General features: G+C 41.2%; 1 protein-coding gene across 1 annotated transcript in view; it reads left to right on the forward strand.

The window, feature by feature from the left end:
* Window positions 1–23,676, forward strand: part of LOC136863575 (uncharacterized) — a 633,079-nt gene that overhangs the window by 142,487 nt on the left and 466,916 nt on the right. Inside the window, exon 2 of the mRNA XM_067139956.2 lies at window positions 7,253–7,397. Within this exon, the coding sequence (XP_066996057.2) occupies window positions 7,253–7,397 (145 nt within the window). The remainder of the gene's footprint in view (window positions 1–7,252; window positions 7,398–23,676) is intronic.

The raw sequence follows: 23,676 nt of genomic DNA on the forward strand, positions 1-23,676 counted from the left end.
AACTATAGCTATGAATAGACACCAGGCTGCAGTGTAACGTTTGGTTGTCCTCTTATTTGACAGCTATGAAGTGGTTACTTCAATGTAGTCAAGTTTGTTTATTATTTTTGGCTTCGTTTATCGTTCAGTATCTTTCTACGGTAGCCATCTGTGGCCAGGATGAGTTCTTACACCATACAGCTCTTTTGAATGCGAGGAAAGGAAAGAATTATCTTAGAACTGTGGGAAAATTTGCGAATTTTGCAAATTGTGTTAAGATACATACAGAACACGTGTACGGTAGAGTTTATCCTACATCAGCTTATTGTTATGGTGCACCACGAGTAGCGCCATCTCACCGTATAACAGAGAAGATAAGTTGCTTTATTAAAATACTGTTAACGTGGGATGGTGGATTTTCCGTGAACCAGGGACAAATGGCTCAGCTTGATTTGTTTAGGGGGTCCAACTTAAAACTACCACACATAACACTATCCTCCACCACAACAACACGCAGTTACCTACCCCTGGCAGATGCCGCCCGCGCTCATCGGAGGCTCTGCATTACAAGGGCTGCACTCGGCTAGAAATAGCCACACGAAATTAAAAAAGACTTAAAACTGAGAATATCCCGGCTCTCTAATAGAATCAGTACGCTAAGATTTGAAAGTATGCGTTAGATTTCAGGAAAGTTAATTGTTCTATGAAATGAAATAACGAATGGCTTTTAGTGCCGGGAGATGTCCAAGGACTTCGGCTCGCCAGGTGCAGGTCTTTTGATTCGTTTTCCGTAGGCGACCTGCGCACCGTGATGAGGATGAAATGATGATGTAGGCGACACATACACCCAGTCGCCGTATCTGGGGAATTAACCAATTATGGTTAAAACTCTCGAACCTGCCGGAAATCGAACCTGAGACCTCTGTGGCCAAAGGCCAGCACGCTAACCATTTAGCCATGGAGCCAGACATTTAATACTAATGAACACAGTAATTATTCTACTACCTCCCATTTTCATCACCTAAAGGCAAATTATAAGTGCTCCGACATTTTGAAAAATCATATTTGAAAAGTGGCATTCTCGTAAAAACTTGTGGTTTTATGCCACTCTTAATAGTGTGATTGTACAGTAGCAACGGGGCCTCCAGATTTACGTACAACAGTGACATACTTCTCATTTCAGTAACCGCACTTGTATTTTCAGGAATTCGAATCGGGTCCTGCTTGTTGAGAAGTCAATGACAGTGCCACTCGGCTATCACGCACTATTCTCAGAATCTGCTCCCGGTTCCTGTTCATTAAAATAACATGTGACAACCAGACATGTTCTTTTGTACCGCATAGCAGTCCTGAATTAGGGTTTATGTTAAATTTCTCATGGACAAAAGAATAATATTCCACGTTATGGTGCTCGCAATACCCGTGGTAGAGACTATATTGCTCCCTTCTTCCTACGGGGACATTGCAAGCGTCTGAGCTTTGCATAAATGCCACCTAATGAAGAAAATGAAAGAGTACGCTGGATCCTTGAATGATCAGAAACGAGGAACTGTCGGGCAAGAGGGGTGGGAAAATGAGAACTCTCAGCCTTTGGGAGCTCTCTGGAATCTGGTAGAATGGAAAGAAGTCTCGATCAATAAAGTAAGGACAACGTTCATTTATGAGCCTCGTGGTCTCCATCTGTACCTCAGTGGTTTAACGTCCGTAGAAAGTTGACGAATGATGGATCAAATATCAATATATTTGATGTTACAGAATAACTTCTTGTTAGCACCGCTCCCGTATTGTTGTAAGGAAAACAGTTCTCATCATGTTCCTTTCCCTGGAGAAGAAACTGTTAGAGGCATAACTAACTACTAAACGGTTTGATTCTTCCCTGAAGGGGGAGGCGGGCCTCTTAGACGGTGACGCCGTCTCTCAGGCCGGGAGATTTGTTACGGTGAAGGAGATGCTCGGAGAAGGTGAGGGGGTGGGCGACCGTGGCCTATACTACGAACTGTCCCGGCATTCGCCTTAGTGCAGGAGAATGGAAAACCACGGAAAACCATTCTCAGGACAGCCGACGGGTGGGACCAGGCGTAAAGTCCGGCACTGTGCCCCAGGCCCGTCTCCCGAATGCAGAGACGTAGAGCCACGGTAGAGCCGTGGCCAGCTTTCCTCTTCTCGGTTGGCCGGTCAGAGTACAGAACATATGGGACAACAACAAACTCTGCATCTACCGACCGTAGAGGCATTCTGATTCAAGGCAGTTATAAAGATGTAGTTTGTCTGCTGCAAAGGAGTGACCATGATTATTACTTACCTCGCTTGGGCAAAGTCGAGAGTCTTCGCTCCACAAATGAGTAATGAAACTTCGGTGACAGCGACAAATCTTTCATATAACGCGGAGACTTGCGACGACAGAGACGTGGCCTGTACCATCTCAGTCTCCAGCTCTCTCTCAATTAATACCCTTTTATCCTTTGCTCCCCATCCTCAGTTAACTTGGCGCCGGTGCAGCATGAAATATTCCACAGAGATATGCCGTGCATTATTGCGTCACGTTGGAAGCTTTAAATAAAACATGCGTGTTAACGAATTTGAATAATTTTCGAGCATCCGTTCGAGCTTGTCAGCCAGGCTTAATACCTCAAGGCAGCCGAACGTGCTCGCTGGACTAATAGCCACCCGGCAACTTTTCTCTTCCCGACAACTAACTGAACACAGCCTGGAATATTTTATATAAAACACAGTCAGCAATTATGACGGAGGCAAATGCAAACTAGATTAAAATAATGGAACCGTTTGGTTTATTTACAAACTCCTCCTTCCCTAACTTTCTAATGAAGAATTTTATTCCAGATGCATCCAAGCAAGAACAAGTAAACGCACGTGCATCTTGTGTAATTATGAGCAAATAATGATCCACATTGTCTTGGTAGGACTGTCTTCTCACTGCGTTCCTTTCCCAGAAAATGCATATAGATTAACTCAAACACAGAGTAAAATATTTCCGAGGAAGAAGTATTTTAAACATCTGCTTAATATTAATGCGAAACAATTAGATGAGACGGGAATTAATTTAATACGGTTGTGCCTGTGCTGACGAGCTTCGTCGTCTTTCAGTTTAATCCAGGCTCTATTGGGCGTCGTAGGAGAGGTATCCATACAGATTGTTCGTCAAGCATTGGGACATAAATAAAACAGATGTTATTTTGGGAAATGCTTACTTTTTGCTCAAAGTATCGTACACTGTACCCGGTAACAGATTATCCTCTCGTCTATCAGCAGCATTGCTCGTACACTCCGATAGAGCTTTAAGGTATAACCTTCCCTCTTTAATGTTTAATATTTCAGAACTTTTTAAAAACGTTGTAATTTCTGTAACGAAATCTCAAATATTAATCCATTTTTCATTTTAAGTTTAAATCTACTTCCTATAACTTCAAGCGGATTAGTATGGTGGTAAATAGCTCTGAAAATTATTCGTGTAATACTTTTTTCACTGTATCTCCCCTCAGAATTCCATTTGCCCTCTTCTAGAACCATTTTTGGAACGCAAAGGAACACTGAAATTCTTAGGAGACCTAAATCTTTAAGATTCTCACCTTTGGATTAGATAAATTTCACCGGCCAACTTTGGCTACTCAGTGAGCGCATGAGACGTAATTTAACTGGTACACTGAAGGCATACAGATATACCCTATGTAAGGTCGAATCAACTGAAAATGTGCCGGCCTTCCCCCACATGGAACGGCTTCGTCCCATGATGTTGGCAGCCCGTTTGAATGACGCAATAACCCCTGCACTAGCATTCTGAGCAGGGTTCGCTGCCACTCTACAGTAGAGTTAATGGAATGTGTCGCAATGGAGTCTCCGCTAGAGGAACGGTTTGGTGGGATGATATTTTTGACAGTCACAGCACTGCGTCTGCAAAGATCGCCGCATGTCTGCAATAGAGGCTGATATTGCATATTGTTGACCATTGTGGAACGATGATACAGAGGTTTGCAGAAATGACGTGCCATCTGCAAAGATGATTTATGATATTAATAAAGCAATTACACCCTAAATGATCATGGGGTCTCAAAGGTCAACATCTTGTCATGTCCCAGTGATACGATTATTCAAAAATATCTGAAGAATCACATGCTGTTCGCACAATTGGTTATCTAGGCTTGTTACAAGTATCTAAATTCAGAGTATATGTACATCTACCGGCACGAGGCTGGCAAATACCACCGGACTGAGCCTGGACCGAACCCGCCACTTTGAGCTCTGGAGGCCAACGCTCTACCGCCTGAGCTACTTACCCTGGTTGAACAAATATTTACCCGATACGTACTTCTTCTATCTTCTATCTTAATCTGTTTACCCTCCAGGGTTGGCTTTTCCCTCGGACTCAGCGAGGGATCCCACCTTTACCGCCTCAAGGGTAGTGTCCTGGAGCTTCAGACTTTGGGTCGGGGGATACAACTGGGAAGAATGACCAGTACCTCGCCCAGGCGGACTCACCTGCTATGCTGAACAGGGGCCTTGTGGAGGGATGGGAAGATTGGAAGGGATAGACAAGGAAGAGGGAAGGAAGCGGCCATGGCCTTAAGTTAGGTACCATCCCGGCATTTGCCTGGAGGAGAAGTGGGAAACCACGGAAAACCACTCCCAGGATGGCTGAGGTGGGAATCGAACCCACCTCTACTCAGTTGAGCTCTCGAGGCTGAATGGACCCCGTTCCAGCCCTCGTACCACTTTTCAAATTTCGTGGCAGAGCCGGGAATCGAACCCGGACCTCCGGGGGTGGCAGCTAATCACGCTAACCACTACACCACAGAGGCGGACCGATACGTACTTACCTCGTTAATTTCACGAATTATCCCTCCAGGGCTTCCACGTACGTTGAACTGAGAAGGATGAAACCCCACTCTTCATGTAGTCTATTGTTCTCCATTACACCGTACTTGGATAGTCGTAGCCGTGTTGAAACACCGGACCCCGTGAGATTTCCGAAGTTAAGCAACATTGGACAAGGTCAGGATCTGGATGGGTTGCCACGCGTTGTTGGTGGGGGTAGGGGAATGGAGGAGCGGAAGGGTACTGGTCACCCTACCGTACGTAAGCTCCGGCTCAGGCGGAGGTTCGGACCTGCCTTCGGGCAGAATACACCATTACCTTACTCCTTAATTAAGAAGGTCTGACCGAAATGTGTATGTATGTTGACTGATCCTCGAAACAAGACCCTGTTGATCATCATGAAAAGTAATGTGTATCTGACCCATGCTCAGTGAATTTCCAGCATAGAATAAATACTTCCTTCTGATTCGAAACTTAACTGCATACACTTCTGACAAGTTCATAAAACCAACGTTGGCTCGAAAACTTGCAAATATCTGGGGGAAAAAATTAATTACTTCTTTGCGGTTGTCAAGTGCAATACGGAAACCATGCCCTGGAGTAACTTAATTATGAATCGTTTTAGTCCGAATGTGTATATTCAGTGAACTAGAGCTGTGAACTTGAGTGCGCTGACCTCCTTTCTCTAGGTTGTGCGATCGATTCCTGGGACAGTCAGTTGTTATTTAGGAGTGTTTGAACAGAAAAGAAAGCGCGTCTCAGTGGACGTACTGTTATGTTAAAAATCTACTTGCTGGAAAATGTTTGGGTATTCCAGCGCCCTTTGGCACCAAAATTAGTTGAATGGATATTAAACGTATAATTTATAATTGTTATTAATAGAGATTTTCCCTATTAAGTATGGTATATTTGGACTAGAGTAACAACCTTACCACGTCGAATATGTTCATCTCCTAGGAATTCCATGTATTTTATTTTTACAGCCTGATTGAATGATGGAAGAGAATCTTGTACAGACTTTTCCTTTATATTATTGTAATTAAATTTGCATCGTCACAATGGCGGTGCAGCATGTGTCTGTCTGTCTGTCTGCCTGTCTGTCTGTTAGGTCATCAGCCCAGAGGCTGGTTGGATCCTCAAATAACATCACCAAAGGCTATGCAGTTATAGGGAAATCATAAAAACCAATGGCAGTACCAAAATGAGGCGTACTAGGCAAGATAAGGAGTGAGGTAGTTTGCCATGGCTTTCCTCACTGGGCTAGACAGTGCTATTGTAGCACAACTAACCCTATGAGCAACACCTTTCATGACACTCAGACACACTGGTTGTGCTCTGAATGTCATTAATCAGCACCACCCATACCCCAGCAGCTTCCATATTGTCACAGCCATGGATGAGACTGGGACTTCAGTGGAAGCTACACTTTACTCTGGCCTGTGCCAAGAGATGGATGCAAAAGTACTGTAACCATCAAGAAATAACAGCAGGCAGGTGCAGCATGTATGTGTTGTGAAATGTCCAAATAGTGAACCAAACCATTTCTATCCATTCTGTGAACTAGTTTCCACCGTTGCTGATTTCATGTTCTAGCTCTCGATGTGATTAACACTTGAACTAGCATTAATGAATAGAATAAAACTAAACGTTGGAATGATATCAGTAGACGAAACCATATCTTTCCGATTCCTAGACATATGAGAGGGCTTTGTCAGGTTGTGGCTTCTTATTTTTTTGTTCTAGTTGCTTTACGTCGCACCGACACAGTCCTAGCCCTTTCCTCTCCCATCGTCGCCATAAGACCTATCTGTGTCGGTGCGACATAAAGCCACTTGCAAAAAAAAAATCGTGTACTGGTCCCGTAATCACATTTAACCCAACACGTTGTCCTCGTGTCACCAACAGGTCATTTAATTATCTTTATAGTTTACGCTGTACTCATTCTTAACTTGTATTTCTTTACGTAAATCATGAAGAGTACGAGTTAATAATTTTCAGAATGGACAAATATTTGCCCATCCCATGAATGCAATGTAACCCATGCTCTCACACTGTATTTACCATCTGCAATCATACTTAAACTCCTCTCCCCCCTTCTCTCTGTCTCTGTTGAAGGGTCCGATTATCTTGTCGTTTCCCTATTAACGTGTCTCTACAGCAGTAACCAACAACGACATGCGACACGAGCGGATTAATATTAGCTACGTTCACTTTTGTGTCATACAGTTTGATTCCGAGATGTGATTTTCTCGCGTTGTGCCTTGCTCGTGTCTGCTCTTAAGAGCAACCACTGTTTTTGATCTGACTCTGTTCAGAAGCATTGGTTACTGGGCGTGCAGGTCAGCATCTTCACTTATTGATGGTTACTGCTGTACAGTTTGGGGTACGTTGATTTGTCATAACATACCTGGCAAATTATATTTCTGTAATTCTGATGTTTCAGACAAGTCCAGATGGCAACGAAACTGTCAGCATTTTAACCTTTGTGCCAACTATGGAGGATAGTGGTAAAATTCTGACGTGCCGTGCCGGAACTCCGCTAATTCCCGACAGCTACCTCGAGGACGTCTGGAAATTGAACATCTACCGTAAGTATAATAGTTTGCATAATGGATTGTTCTAAGCACATGGATCCAAATTTCTCTCTTTGGTGCCATAAATAAATAGGTTAACACATACATTATAAATATGTCACTAAATGCCAATGAACAAGGAGAATTTTTTCTATATACCAGCAGACAAAATACGAGTAATACTGGATTTGTCATAAGATAAACTTTTGTTCTTATAGGTACAGTATGAATCATGTATCCACCTTCTTAAATTAGTGGTGAATTACGTGTTGTTATTTCAGTAACCTACAGGACAAAGGAACCGATCCGATTCGAATAGCTGCATCTCAGTCATATGATTACTTCGTTCATGGACTTACGCTGCTGGTGCCACTAATATTAAGTACTTCATCCAGTGTGAAACTTAAGTTAATACATGGTACAAAAAAATTGGCATATTTTGAAGCAGGCTCAACGTGAGTACTGTCCATCAAAAACTAAGGATTAATAAGTAGCTCCCTCTCTCTGTACCTGGAATACTCGAAACGCTCTGGGTTCGTGAAATATATTTGGTCCATCGTTAGAAATCTTCCATAAATTGTTTGACGAAACAATGATCCTTGCTAATAATGCACATTGTTCTTCGGTAACAATTCAAGAGCCAATGGCAGTTAACAAAATCTAGAAGAATTTCAGTACAGATTCTATCTACAAATAGCGCATGTCTCCAACGGGTAATTTAATTATCTTTGTAGTTTATATTGTACTATTTCTTAACTTGTATTCTTTTATAAAATTCGAGACCTGATGACAACGAGACTTTTATCTCTTTTGGTCATTGTTGAATAACGTCAAACAACAGATCGTGAATAATGTCATTTATTGGAATTCGGTCTTCTAATATCCTCGTATGTCCTCACCATCCAAATATATATGTGTATATATATTGAAAACGTATATGTCGCAGATTGAGAGTATCCTTAGTGGACGGCGAGTGGGTTATCTTCGCTTCCCAAGGTGTGAAGCCGATAACTTTGCGAAGCAGATTATCTTACTGCATAAGCTCACTGCTGCGCTAATGACAAGCAATTCACACTGTTTATGAAGCTAGCAGAAATATGTAGACCAAGTGACAGATCCTAGCTAATTCAAATAAATATAAGTTTCAATTATTAATTCTATCCTACATATAAATAACATAAAAATCATTTATTCGACAAAGATAACACTGCGTAACAAGAAACTCCTTATGTTTATTTTTTTACTAGCTGATGTACCCGTGCTTCGCTACGGGATTCGCAGAAAGACTTTCTTTGTGGTTTTCCTAACTACAGTTAACTTAGGCCATTACAAAAACGTCAGTAGGAATGCAGGGATTAAAAGCAATATTATTATATAAAATACTCACTCAAATGAAAAACTGCACATTGTCTCACTTTTAACGAACAGTACTGCGATGCCGATCTAACAGTCCGAAGTTCCAGTGCTGGAATGACCAGGCCGCAGACAGCCATGAACACTCCTCTGCCACTGTTCCGTTAAACATGCACACTGCTCATTCCAATAAGTGCCTCAAAGTAGGGAGTGAATAGCTCGAATGCTATGATGAAACAGTTTGTTACGTACCAGTAGTATCAGAAAATTTATGAACCAGAGGAATGGCAAGCTTAAGAAGAAAGTTATCTAACTCCACAGCTATCCCGCCAGTATTCAGGCAGGCTGTTATACTCGGTACGACCGGGCGAGTTGGCCGTTCAGTTAGGGTTCGAAAACCACTGTCCACAGCCCTGAAGATGGTTTTCCGTCTTCTCCCATTTTCACACCGGGCAAATTCTGGGGTTGTACCGTAATTAACGCCAGAACAGCTTCCTTTCCACAGTACCTATCTGTGTCGGTGCGACGTAAAGCACATTTTAAAAAATACTTGGTATACAGCAGTAATCCCATCTATCGGACATGACTGGCAACAGAAGAGAAAAACACATCGCAGCAGTGGTCAATGTAATGTTATTGTTGTTCAATGTTATGAGCTTTCTGTATTGTAGGTCTTCACATTTAGTTTTCTTTCCACTCTGTGATATTAGGGCATCTTACGAAATTATTTATAGCGTAGACTGTAGTTCCTTATTTCCCGACTTTACATAACGATTTTCATTCAATTGTTTACCCATTTTCTCGTAACTTGGCGCTGATATGGACTTAGCAACAAAAATCCAAATTCATGAATATCTCTGTTATCATAGCCGGTACGGTAAAAATGTATAAGACATAAATGATCGTAAATTTAATACTATATAACTTTTGTAATGTAGTATTTGTTGATAGGACCACTAATAGCACAAATATTTTAAAATTAAATTATTAGGCCTTCTCCTAAACTACCATTCCACTCAGCGTGAATAATATTATTTATGACCTATATTTTAGCGACTTATTTTCTGACTTTGCATACTGATGTTCATTAAGATAGGACCACGAATAACATAAAAATTTGAGAATTAAAATTTAGATATTCCCCTAAACTACCATTTCCTTCTGTGTGAATAACATTATTTATGATCTAGATTGCAGCGACTTATTTCCCGACTTTGCATACCGATTTTCATTATGATATAACCACTAATAACATAAATATTTGAGAATTAAATTTTAGGCCTTCCCTAAACTACCATTTCTCTCAGCGTGAATAAAATAATTTATGGCCTAGATTGTAGCGGCTTATTCCCGGACACTGCATACCGATTTTCATTAAATTCTCTTGAGCCGTTTTCTCGTGATGCGTGTACATACATACATACATACATACATACATATATACATACATACATACAGACAGACAGATAGACAGACAGACAGACATTACGGAAAATTAAAATATGCATTTCTTTGCTACTATGGATACGGCCGATAAAGAAATAACATCCTTTTTAAATTCTGAGCAATGTATAGACAAAACTCTTATTTTATATATATAGATATATAGATTTTTATTGCATAAAAGCAACGCGCTGGAAGCGAATATGCCATTGTTTCTTTCCGATGTCGATACTTGTCTATACTCTAATGGTTTATGTATAATTATAAATTCACGCGTTTTCTAGCAATCGTAGTTGTTCAGATTGATCACCAGGAGATGGCTCTAATGTGATGTTCCAACTTTATTAATGCAAAGCTGGAAGGGTTCGATATATCGACTTCTTTAACGAGCCCGCTTATATAGCTATATATTGATGCTGTTCACAAAATTTCTTCCTGTCGTTTGTGAATGTAGATGCAGCTTTGCACGAAATGCTTTGGGTGCTTTTAGAAAGGTAGTGCAACAGTTTCTTGGCGACAATCAAGTGAGAATTATATGCAACTGATAGAGAATTTGATGCCGAGTTGCCATGTACCTGGATGTACAATGTTAGTGAAAATGCTTTGTTTTCTCATATTGATTTCGTTAGGCCAATTTTAGGAGCTGCAAGCGCGGAACATGGTGAACGCTTTTAATAAGACATTCACTGCATAGAAAAAGGCATCAGGGACGTTGGAACTGTGCTGTAATGGAAGACAACGTACGGGGTACAGTAAGTGCAGGGATGTCAGAAGAACATTACAGGAAAAGCTGTTCAAATGTACACTTTTGAATGACCCCATTGTTGAATGAAGATTCAGTGTCATTCAGTATTTTTGCACTTATTACTACCAATTCTTTAAGCACTGTATGTTTTATTTATTCTATGGGACTTTAGTTGTATTAAATTAGTATGGCATATTAGTAGCTTTTAAGAAAATTGAAAAATTCATTGTTACGTCCAAAATATTAACACTTAAGAAAAACTAATTCTACATTCATAATCACCATCAGCAAATTAATAAATAAACACGGCGTATTCGCCCATGATTTGATTATTAAAACAGATTTGGTGTCCTATCCGTGTCGAAGCGACGTAAAGTAAATTGTAAAAGAGAAAAAATGAAATTGGATGGCATTTTTGTATCATACATCTTGCACACTAAATGAAATAACCTCGTCATCGCGGTTTCTCCTAAGGCAGTCAGTAATTCTGAAAGTATGTCATCAGTTCCAGGTGCCTTGCGCCTATGTAGGTCACGCAAAGCTCTGTCGAATCCGGACCTGAAAACTGGTCCCCCTTTTCATCACCATCAACAGCCTCTGCTTGTTCCAGAATCGAATGATCTACTTATTTCCCTTGATACAATTGTTGAATAAGTTTCTGCCATCTTTCTTTTTCCTTGTCTTCTTTCCCCAGAAGTTATTTTCCATCCGAACCCTTAATATTCATACACCTAGCTTTCCTTTCTCCAAAGATTTCCTTGATTTTCCTATATGTAGCATATACCTTTACTACAACCAAACAACCTTCATCGACCTTGCATTTTTCTTTCAGCCATTATCCCTTAACTGTCCTGCACATTCCATCTACTTCATTCTTTAATCGCCTGTATTTTCTGCCATCCTCATTTCTTGCATTCTTGTACTTTCCCTCTTCATCAATCAAGTCTAGTATATCATGAGTTATCCACTGATTTTTCCTTGATATCGCCTTTCATCCTAACCATTCTTCAGCAGCACATTCTTCATGACTGTCCGTTCTTCATCCATTATGTATCCTTTCACTCAATCAATCAATTCTGATCTGCATTTAGGACAATCACCCAGGTAGCAGATTCCCTATCTGTTGTTTTCCTAGCCTTTTCTTAAATGATTTCAAAGAAATTGGAAATTTATTGAACATCTCCCTTGGTAAGTTATTCCAACCCCTAACTCCCCTTCCTATAAATTAATATTTGCGGCAATTTGTCCTCTTGAATTCCAACTTTATCTTCATATGGTGATCTTTCCTACTTTTAAAGACGCCACTCAAACTTATTCGTCCACTAATGTCATTCCACGCCATCTCTCCACTGACAGCGCGGAACATACCACTTAGTCGAGCAGCTCGTTTTCTTTCTCCCAAGTCTTCCCAGCTCAAACTTCGCAACATTTTTGTAACGCTACTCTTTTGTTGGAAATCACACAGAACAAATCGAGCTTCTTTTCTTTGGATTTTTTTTCCAGTTCTTGAATCAAGTAATCCTGGCGAGGGTCCCATACACTGGAACCATACTCTAGTTGGGGTCCTACCAGAGACTTATATGCCCTCTCCTTTACATCCTTACTACAACCCCTAAACACCCTCATAACCATGTGCAGAGATCTGTACTCTTTATTTGCAATCCCATTTATGTGATTACCCCAATGAAGATCTTTCCTTATATTAACACCTAGATACTTACAATGATCCCCAAAAGGAACTTTCACCCCAACAGTGCAGTAATTAAAACTGAGAGGAATTTCCTATTTGTGAAACTCACAATCTGACTTTTAACCCCGTTTATCAACATACCATTGCCTGCTGTCCATCTCACAACATTATCGAGGTCACGTTCATTTCTTTTCATTTAGTCCTTGTGCAACATTTTCTCTGATATAATCCCTCAATCTTTCTTCCTTCAACTTGTCATGAACCGTTCTCCTTGCATTCCTTTCTTTCTTCAATGTCTTCAACTTCAGACAGCATTTATTGATCATCTAGTTGTTGTCAGAATCCACGCCTGCTCCTGGGAATGTCTTGCATTCCAACACTTGGTTTCTAAATCTCTGCCTAATCATAATGAAGTATATTTGATACCTTCCAGCGTCCCCAGGTCTTGTCCAGGTTTACAACCATCGTTTGTGGTGTTGAACCAAGTATTAGGAAGGACTATATTATGATCCATGCAGAATTCTAACACCCGACTTCCTCTTTTATTCCTTTGTCCCAGTCTGAATTCTCCTACTACAGTACCGTCTCTTCCTTGGCCTACCACTGTATTCCAGTCTCCCTTCACATGTAGTTTCTCATCCCCTTTTTACGTGTCGTATTAAATCTTTTATCACCGGCCGAGTTGGCCGTGCGGTCAGAGGTGCGCGGCTGTGAGCTTGCATCCTGGAGATAGTGGGTTCGAATCCCAATGTCGGCAGCCCGGAAGATGGTTTTCCGTGGTTTCCCATTTTCACACCAGGCAAAAGTTGGGGCTGTACCTTAATTAAGGCCACGGCCGCTTCCTTCCAACTCCTGGGCCTTTCCTATCCCATCGTCGCCCTAAGACCTATCTGTGTCGGTGTGACGTAAAGCCACTAGCAAAAACAGTCGTCTGTCTCTTCATATATTCTTACGATTTCTTCATCCTCTACTGAACTAGTAGGCATATATACCCGCACTATTGGGGTGACCATCAACATGATGTCCTTGACAACATTAATCCTTTCACTATGCTGGTCATAGTAGCTTACCCGCTGCCCTATTTTGTTATTCATTATGAAACCTGTTTAATATTGTGTTCATAATTCTGTAGTCACCGGACCAAAATCCTCCCCTTCCTGTCAACGTACGTAGCTTATAAAACTACATATAAATTTAGTACATCAGTTTCCCATGTCAGATTCTCCAACCTATCACAACGGTCAAACTTCTAACATTCGACGGTCCGACCCGCAGAATGTCAGTGATCAACTTCCTGATGATGTAGTGTAGTCCCCACCCGTAGATCCGAATGGGGGACTGTTTTACCCCCGTAATATTTTACCCGAAAGGAAGCCATCATTACTACATCGTTCCTTCATACAGAGAGAGAGATGCATGTTCTCGGGAGTAAGTTACGACTGTAGTTTCAGATTGCTTTTAGCAGTTTAACAGTATTAACATAGTTAATCTTTGTTAAATATTACTACGAGGCCGTATCAGTCAATCATCCAGACTGTCGTTGTTGCAACTTCTAAAAGGCTGATATCCTCCCTCCCAACCCCACCCTCCCAATTTCGATGAACCATTCGTTCGTCTGGTCTCTCGACAGTTAACCATAGGATATGATTGCACCTATGGCTTGGCTACCTGGTTCATTGGGACGGACAAGGAGCAAGGAGGAAGGCCACAAGAAGTATATAACGCATATACCATACGTTACATTCTCCTTAATGAAATAGCTAAAAGGCAAAAGCAAAGCAAAGTCATATCCATACAGGCCATGAAGGCCCTTCGAGGAGTGGAAGGTAAAGGTTTCCACTATCCGTAAACTCGGCACCTGGTGGGGTAGAGTGGTTAGTTCTACTCCCGGGTGCGTTTAACTCCAGGAAATAGCCTGGAATTCATTGTTGGTGTAGGCTGAGTGAACCTCAGCCCCATGTGTACCTACAGAAGTGGAAATCTCGTTTCTTGAAATTTTCGAGTTCCTAACGGGGAATTGAACCCACGCTCTTCCGGGTGAACCGAGCATGCCTTTGCCACCTCAGCCAGGCAGCCCCTGAATGAAACAGAAACAGGAATGGAAACTCTTACTATCCTGTTAGCAATTATCTCCTCAGTGTAGCCGTGCCCAAAGACACGAATACTGATAATACCAAGTTATTCAAAGTGAAAATGAATCTATAATTCTTTCCCTCTGAACTCGTCAAGATAAAGGTGAAAATGAGATATCAAAGAAAAAGGTTAATGGAAGAGATACTAGTCACCTCTTGAATGTAAATATGGCTGCCTTTACATTTAATCTCGAATGTAACGCAGTTAATTCTCCAATAGAGTGGAAGAAGCGCAGAGGGCACGTGGAGAACGCGAGTGGTGTCGCAACCTACAAGCTGGTCTGATTGTTCGCGTTTCTTGAGCTCGCTTAAAGCAGACGACTCCGTTTTAGCCGCATAGCTTTGAATAAGTTGGACATCCCAGAAGGTGAAATTACGAAATTACAATAGATTAACTCGATCTATACAGTTAATACTTCGTTAACATTTACACTTTCGTAAACAATATTTTATATACTGTAATTCTTCTTCTTCTTCTCCTCCTCCTTCTTCCAGTTACTTGAGGTTGGGGTTGGCTAATTGTATGTATTCAATCCAGTTTTACGGGTGGATACCTTTTCTGACAGAGCCGGGCTGAGTAACTCAGGTGGTAGAGCGCTGACCTTCTGAGCTCAAGTTAGCGGGCTCGATCCCGGCTCAGTCCGATTGTATTTATAAAAATGTAATTTGTTTTACATCTCTCTGACTACTTTTATGGTCTTCGGATGCGCTTAGCTGCCGTAATTTTGTCCCGCAGGAGATCTTTAACGTGCCAGTCAATCTAACGACACGAGGCTGACGTATTTGAGCACTTCCAAATACCGCAGAACTGAGCTAAGTCTAGCCTGCCGAGTTGGGGTCAGAAGGCCAGCGCCTCAACCGTCTGAGGCCCTCAGTCCGGCCCGGTAGTATTTGAAGGTGCCAAAATACGTCAGCCTCGTGTCGCTTCATTTACTGGCACATTAAAGACATCCTGCGGGCCAAACGTCCGGCACCTCGGCGTCTGCGAAAACCGAGAAAGTAATTAGTGGTACACTAAACCGATAATATCATCGTCGCCATAAGACCTATCTGTGTCGGTGCGACGTAAAGCAATTAGCAAAAAAACCGAGAATATTATTAAATACTTACCCGACGCCAACTCTGTGTGAAAGGATGTGTTCAGTATTGCGTGTTTCTGTGGCGGCTTATGGCGTTACGTGTTGTATTTAAATTTTCTTGTTTCTTAAGACGAACACATACATACAGTCCCCGAATGAGAGGATTTAACCAAACACAGTTAAAATCCCCGAAATGTCGGGGATCGAACCTGGGGCCCCTGAATTGAAGACCACTACGCTGACAATTCAGCCAAGGAACCGGGCATATGTAGGCCTAATACTATTACATATTATTTTTCAACCTTAGCTAGGATTCGTAATTCCCGCCTCGCTTCCTCATATGCCTCGATTAGAAGTGACATGTTGAAACTGAGCTGTTGCGATCAAGATTAGTTTCTAGAGCACAGAGAAAACCAGATTTCTCTTGTATTGAACAATCTAATGAAACTCTATGGTTCGGCTCCTTGTCTGATTGATCAGCGTCGCGATACTAGTTTCGGAGGGTCCGTCCGTTGTTTGATTTCCGGCTGGGTCGGCGATTTAAGCTACGTCTCGTTAATTTATCTATCTATTTGAGTTTGATTCAATACGCACATCTTCATGTACACAAGTCACACCAACAAACAGAGCAACGCAATAGCGAATACATCCACATAGAGTTGGTGTCAGGGAGGGTATCTTGTCGCAAAACAGAGCTAAGTCTACATTAGTGACACTGTTCGCACCCGTGACTCCACTAGGTTATGGGAAAAGGGAGGGAAATCTAAAGGAACTCTACGGCAACTTTTGGTTTATTTCTTTTGTTCGCAATAATATAACCAAAAAAATTGCTAAATTAAGTGTAGCTGGTTCATTGTTCATCGTTGCGGTATGGAATTTTTGCGCAGGTGGTTGACATTCAAGAGTACTATAATGTGACTTCTTGAGAACTAATTTCCGGTACTTTGAGATCTCTTAAAATCTACAGTAATTGGAAGAATGTTAAATACAAGCAAATGAGACACTCAGATCTCGTAAATACCGGGCGAGTTGGCCGTGCGCGTAGAGGCGCGCGGCTGTGAACTTGCATCCGGGAGATCGTGGGTTCGAGCCCCACTGTCGGCATCCCTGAAAATGGTTTTCCGTGGTTTCCCATTTTCACACCAGGCAAATGCTGGGGCTGTACCTTAATTAAGGCCACGGCCGCTTCCTTCCAACTCCTAGGCCTTTCCCATCCCATCGTCGCCATAAGACCTATCTGTGTCGGTGCGACGTAAAGCAAGTAGCAAAAAAATAGCAAATCTCGTAAGATACTTCAAGCAAGCTTATAGTTTTACATGATCATGCGACCTATTGCTTCATATGGTATTCCAACCACAAAGGGGTGAATTTCTATTTCAAATATCTCACTACCGTCAAACCGAGGCGGCCGCAGATTGAATCCCAATCTATAAATAAAGACTGCATCAAAATTGAAATGTATATGAAATCATGTAAAAATTCCAACTTCATACACATTGTCGGTTACACATACAGATCAATTTCGTAGCATCGCAGTAAGCAAACCACTGCCGAATATCGAGCTTTGCTGGTGCCATGCTCGTTTTCTGCAGTCGCTTACAAAACCGAGAGTAAACATGAAAGCAGAAGACGCAATAACTGGGCGTAAACTGATTTTTATTTTTGTTTTTCACCATTTCAAAAGCTGGTAATTAGAAGGTAACTAAATGTTTTCTGATATTCATTGAAAGGCTTCGTTTATTTTTATTTTTTTATTTCTTTTGCTGGGGGCTTTACGACGCACCGACACAGATAGGTCTTATGGCGACGATGCTTAGTTTATTATCACGTGTTCTGATATATATAAATTGGACCCGTGGTAGCCGAAATCAACAATATCTTAGAAGGACGTTCCTTTCCTTGTCTAAACTTAAAATTATTATTATATTCTATGAAAGAGGAATATTCGATGCCGCAATCCATCCTCACTCTAGAAGAATTTTAAATTCTCTCTCTGCGAATACTGCGTTGATATCATATTTATAGTACCGAGGAATGCTCTTCAAATGGAGTAGGCCTGCATGGTACTAAAAAGAAAGAGGACTTAAGACGACCAATATTTAATTTGATTCTTATAGGCAGTTGCAGAACAACAGGGAGATTTCTTAAAGGGTAACGAATTTGTCTACTCCGCTACTCTGGATGTTATAATGCTCAAGTTCAATTGCCTAGATCTTGTTCTTCATTTTCAGCTTTAGAACATTCTATGTTGCGTAAAAAATATGCTTTAAAGCGAAGAAAAAGTGTGCCCAGCTTGTGCTGGAAATTTCATACAGAAGTTATTTTGTAAAGTTGTATAGCTAGGCTGATCCAAGGATTGGTGGATTATTTTTTTATCAGTGCAATGCACGAAGTTTTTGTCCATACCCTAAGATATTATGTGTGATTTATTCACATGATGTAGATAATCATCGTGGGCTTTGCATAGGCAGTCAGTGTTAACACTAGCGGCATTTGCTTGCAATTGTGGAAGAATACTGTAGCAATACAATTGTGACCATCACATATTGGAGGCATCCGGAGCAAGAACCGGATAAATCAACCAGCGAAATTAACCAATGTTGGGGTTAAATTCCCAACCACCGAGCTCGATAGCTGCAGTCGCTTAAGTGCGGCCAGTATCCAGTATTCGGGAGATAGTAGGTTCGAACCCCACTGTCGGCAGCCCTGAAGATGGTTTTCCGTGGTTTCCCATTTTCACACCAGGCAAATGCTGGGGCTGTACCTTAATTAAGGCCACGGCCGCTTCATTCCCACTCCCAGCCCTTCCCTGTCCCATCGTCGCCATAAGACCTATCTGTGTCAGTGCGACGTAAAGCAACTAGCAAAAAAAAAATTCCCAACCCTGCCGGGAATCGAACGCGGGACCCCTGTGGCCAAAGGCCAGCACGCTAACCACTTAGCCATGGAGCCGGACTTGGCGCAGATGGTTGGCATTCAAGAGTACTATAATATGAGAGACATGTGTTAGTAGATTTACTGAGACATTAAAGAACACTTCTTGTGAACTAATTTCCGGTTTTATTTGTAGAATGGCTCCTGCGTCACGTACATGGTTCTAAGAATAAAACTTTTTTCCAGCACTTGGATTAAAACTAACATTTCCATATACAGTACTGTATACAAAGCAAACTCAGAGATAGATACGATTCCTCACTTACTCATTCACTGAAATGTATTTCTTAAATACTTTCTCATAGGGCTCAATCTCTCAATAATTAAGGTTCAGTTAGTAAAATTACACATTCTCAATAAGGTAAAGTTAAAACATAATTATTACCGGGCGAGTTGGCTGTGCGGTTACGGTCGCGCAGCTGTGAGCTTGTATTCGGGAGATAGTGGGTTGGAACCCCGCAGTCGGCAACCCTGAAGATGGTATTCCGTGGTTTCCCATTTTCACACCAGAGAAATGCTGGGGTAGTATCTTAATTAAGGCCACGGCCGCTTCCTTCCCACTCCTAGGCCTTTCCCATCCCATCGTCGCCATAAGACCTATCTGTGTCGGTGCGACGTAAAGCAAATAGCAGAAAACATCATTACCCTACAACAACAACAACAACAACAAGAGTACAAGAAGCAATTCCATGGAAAGAAGAGTAGAACAAAGTTTTTATCTTTGTTTTTTAGCTTGTCAAACCGAATGAGCTGTCTACATGACTACTTGGTACATGTTGTGTAGCTGTTAGATGGTGGGTATGAACTCCACTGTCGACACCCCTGAACTGTTTATATCGGTTTCTAGGCAAATTTGTAATTTTACGTGGCTCTTGACGTCGTGATCATAGCCATGGGACCTCCAGTTTTTCATGATATAAAAACAACTGCGACGTGACTTTTTATTTCAAAACTCCTACATACATTGCTCGGAATTCGAAACGTAGGGTACCTTGGTGAGAACCCAGTTACCATGGTTTACTATTTTCATCTCGAGAAGATTCAGATCTAGGGCCTGTTCCACGAACGAACTTTGCAACTTTTCACTTTGCACTTTTCAGTTCAGATTTTGTTCCACCATCGCTTTTCAGATTTGGCTTGAAAAGTGAAAAGTGAAAAGTTAGGAATCTTTTCACTTTTCAAACCTGTCATGTTCCTTAATTGGTACAGAAATGCAAAGTGCTAAGAAATGAAGTGAAAAGTTTTCATAAATCTTGCAAAGAGATGATTCCCTTTTCATCTGTTAATCAGTAAGTATGTACACTAGTTTCTCGGCGTAGAATTTTGTTTGGTGATATAAACACGTTACGACGTGAGCTTTTGTTAGCATCAAGTGAGGACAGTGATGAAGAATCCAATAATAGAAAGACTAGATTAATTTTCATAACCTCACTTCGACGGACTTTCGCGAGTGATTTCGTATTACCCCAACACAGGTTGACTATATTCATGAAATGATCGGTCATTTATTGAAACATGCAACAAAAAGAAGTCAATTCCTTTCCGAAAAAGAACAAATTCTTAAATGCTTATATACATTGGTTAGTAAACGGTGCCCAGCTGCACGGTGTAGCACCATTGCATGGGACATCAAAATCAATTATTTCCAGAACTGTTATCAAAGTCGTAGATGTTATAGTAAATGTAATATTTCCTAACAGTACGTTGGCCTGATAATCCACACAATATAGCGACGGGATTTCTAATGAAGGGTGCATTTCCTTCTGTGTGCGGATGTATTGACGGTAGCCTACTCTCGTTAACATTGATGTGTGCCATCATTTGAGAGATTATCTTTGAAGTTGTCAAAAAGGATGTCACGTTTCTCCTTGACAACTTCCAACACAGCCAGCTTCTTGTAATATTAACATTTCTTTCCCATGATAAAAACGTAAACGGTACCACAATTATACCGTCAAGTACGCCGCGAAAAGTAAAGCATTAAAATCATATAGTATTAGGCCTATACAGTTTGCTCATGGAATAAACTCGATCGGATCACTCATTCGCAAAGACTTTTCACTTTGCGAAGAAATTGAAAAGTACAACCTAGATCATGGTGGAACAGAAAGACTTTGCACTTTGCAGGAATTGAAAAGTGAAAAGTGCAACGTTGAAAAGTTGCAAAGTTCGTTCGTGGAACAGGCCACGCCCTTCATCTTCCTACTCCTAGGCATTTCTTTCCCCAAGGTTACCAGTAATCTATGTTAATCCGACGCTTAACGGGTAGCAAAAAGAATAATATTGCGGGTTAGAAATCTGTCCGCTACCATCCACCACGGAAGCACGTAATGCAGATAGCCTCAGCTCAGTGCCCTATGACGTCACAACTAGGGCCGGGATTCTTATGTAATTAAGTTACATATTCCATTCCTTTGCTTGTAAAAAATCGAAAACGAAAAATGTCGAAGAATTGTGGTTCCGATATGGTTATATATAGGTTTCATTTTGTTCTACGTCGATTCGACACTGATAGGTTTTAGAGCGACGCTGGGATATAAAAGGCTTAGGAGTGGGAAGAAAGCGGCCGTGGCCTTACTTAAGGTACAGGTACTTAAGGTATTTAAGGTACTTTTAGTTGGTGTGAAAATGGGTAACCACGGAAAACCAACTTGAGGACTGCCGACAGTGTGGCTCGAACCCACTGTCTCACGGATGCAAGCTCACAGCTGCGCGCTCCTAACCGCACGGCCAACTATCAGCGATAGTAACATTGTTTAGTAACGTTTATTTGCTTCATTATCAGGGCATAGGGACAACAGGAAATTAGGCTAGTTGCAACAATAAATCATGTAAAATACCACGCAATTTGGAGTGTAGCATGCTTGGTGTCCATGATAGTTAAGGCGCCAAGTCCATATTGTGTGACACAGTGGTTGGCCGGTTCGAGTGGCAGGAGAGGTGGTGATACACTATTTCTAATCACTAGATAGCGTGCCAAAAGCCTAGATTCGATTCCAGATCTCTCCGATGTGTTCATATGGATTGAGGGCATATGACGCTGTTGATGGTGATTCGTCCGTCGGATGGAGACGTTAAGACTTAAGCAGACACCTTGGTGCTATTCGACAGGAGTAGGCTATGTGCCGTCATCGGGTTTCTACCCATCCCCTTATACTATCAAATATCACGCCTTCATTTCATCTAATTAACTCTTCTAATGGGGTAACGTTACGAAAGGCACCCGGTCGTAAAAACTCGTTACTAAGATTCATCTCACTTCATAAACGACCTCGTGGAGAAACGGGACAAGGGTTGGACATACACTCCGCGATTTACAGTGCATAACGTTCTTTTTATATACTGTAGCTGAAGTATTTCGATTATGCTCTTAATTCGTTTATTATCTACAGTACACGTACTGTCAAAATTAGAAAACAGTCGATTAAATAGATTATCTAAAGCAACAACGATAGCTTTGTCATAAAATATGCAGGTATTTGTAACAATTTCATTTCCTTGTCTCATATCATACCCATAAGTCATAATAAAAGAAATACACGAACACTTTTTAATTGAATGCATTAATACTACCACATATTCTATGAATATTACATATTTTGTGAGTATTACGTATTTTGTGAATATTACATATATATGAATATTACATATTTTGTGAATATTACATATTTACGAATATTACATATTTTGTGAATATTACATATTTATGAATATTACATATCTTGTGAATATTACATATTTTATGAATATTACATATTTTGTGAATATTACATATTTCTCTGATATTTACTACATTCTATGTACAGTACATATTTCACAATTTGATATTACATAAAAATCCTGGCCCTAGTCATAGAAGTTATTCTGGAGCTGGCGCTGTGCTGACGAAAACGCGTTTTTTGTTCCTTTTTTTACAATCTGCTCTATGTCGCACCGACACAGATAGATCTTAGAGCGACGATGAGTTAGGAAAGGGCTAGTACTGGGAAGAAAGTGGCCGTGGTCTTAATTAAGTACAGCCCCAGCATTTGCCTGGTATGAAAATGGGAAACCACGGAAAACCATCTTCAGGGCTGCCGACAGTGTGGTTCGAACCCACTATCTCCCGAATGCAACCTGATAGCTACGTGACGCATACCACACAGCCACTTGCTCCGTACTGACGATAACGTTAGCAGGGCGAACCCGTTGCATTTGTGATAACTGGTGTTCATATTGAGGAAATTATCCTCTCACTAATGTTAACGTTTAATATACGGTGTGTTCATTTTTAAAAACTTCCCACTTTGAATAAATTGGATGCTTCATAATTTTGTTTATTTCTTTCCAAGCGCGTTGGTCATGTGGTTAGGGTCGCGTTGCTGTGAGCTTGCATTCAGGAGATGATTGGGTTTGAATCTCAGCGTCCACACCCCGGAATATATTGTCTGTGATTTCCCATTTTCACAACAAGCAAATGCTGGGGCTGAACCCTTTCCCATCCCTTCGTCACCGAAAACCTTCGATGGATTAGTGCAACGTTAAACTACTAGCAAAAAAAAAGGAACTTGTTGCCCTAGAAAACTGAACTGGCGAGCTTTTCCTCAATGAAAACCAAAAGATCAAAATAAAAAAACCATTAAATTTATTCAAGGTCGAAAGTTTATAAATTAATAATAATAATAATAATGTTATTGGCTTTGCGTCCCACTAACAACTTTTTCGTTTTTTCGGAGACGCTGAGGTGCCGGAATTTTGTCCCGCGGGAGTTCTTTTACGTGCCAGTAAATCTACTGACACGTCACTGGCGTATTTGAGCATCTTAAAATACCACCGGACTGAGTCAGGATCGATCCTGCCGGCAGTTTAGAAATTAACCCGAGGTATAATAGGGGCATGCCGGACCTACGGTGTGCGGTTAGCGTTCCTACCTCTCACG

This window comes from Anabrus simplex, chromosome 2 (assembly GCF_040414725.1).
Source record: "Anabrus simplex isolate iqAnaSimp1 chromosome 2, ASM4041472v1, whole genome shotgun sequence".
NCBI lineage: Eukaryota > Metazoa > Arthropoda > Insecta > Orthoptera > Tettigoniidae > Anabrus > Anabrus simplex.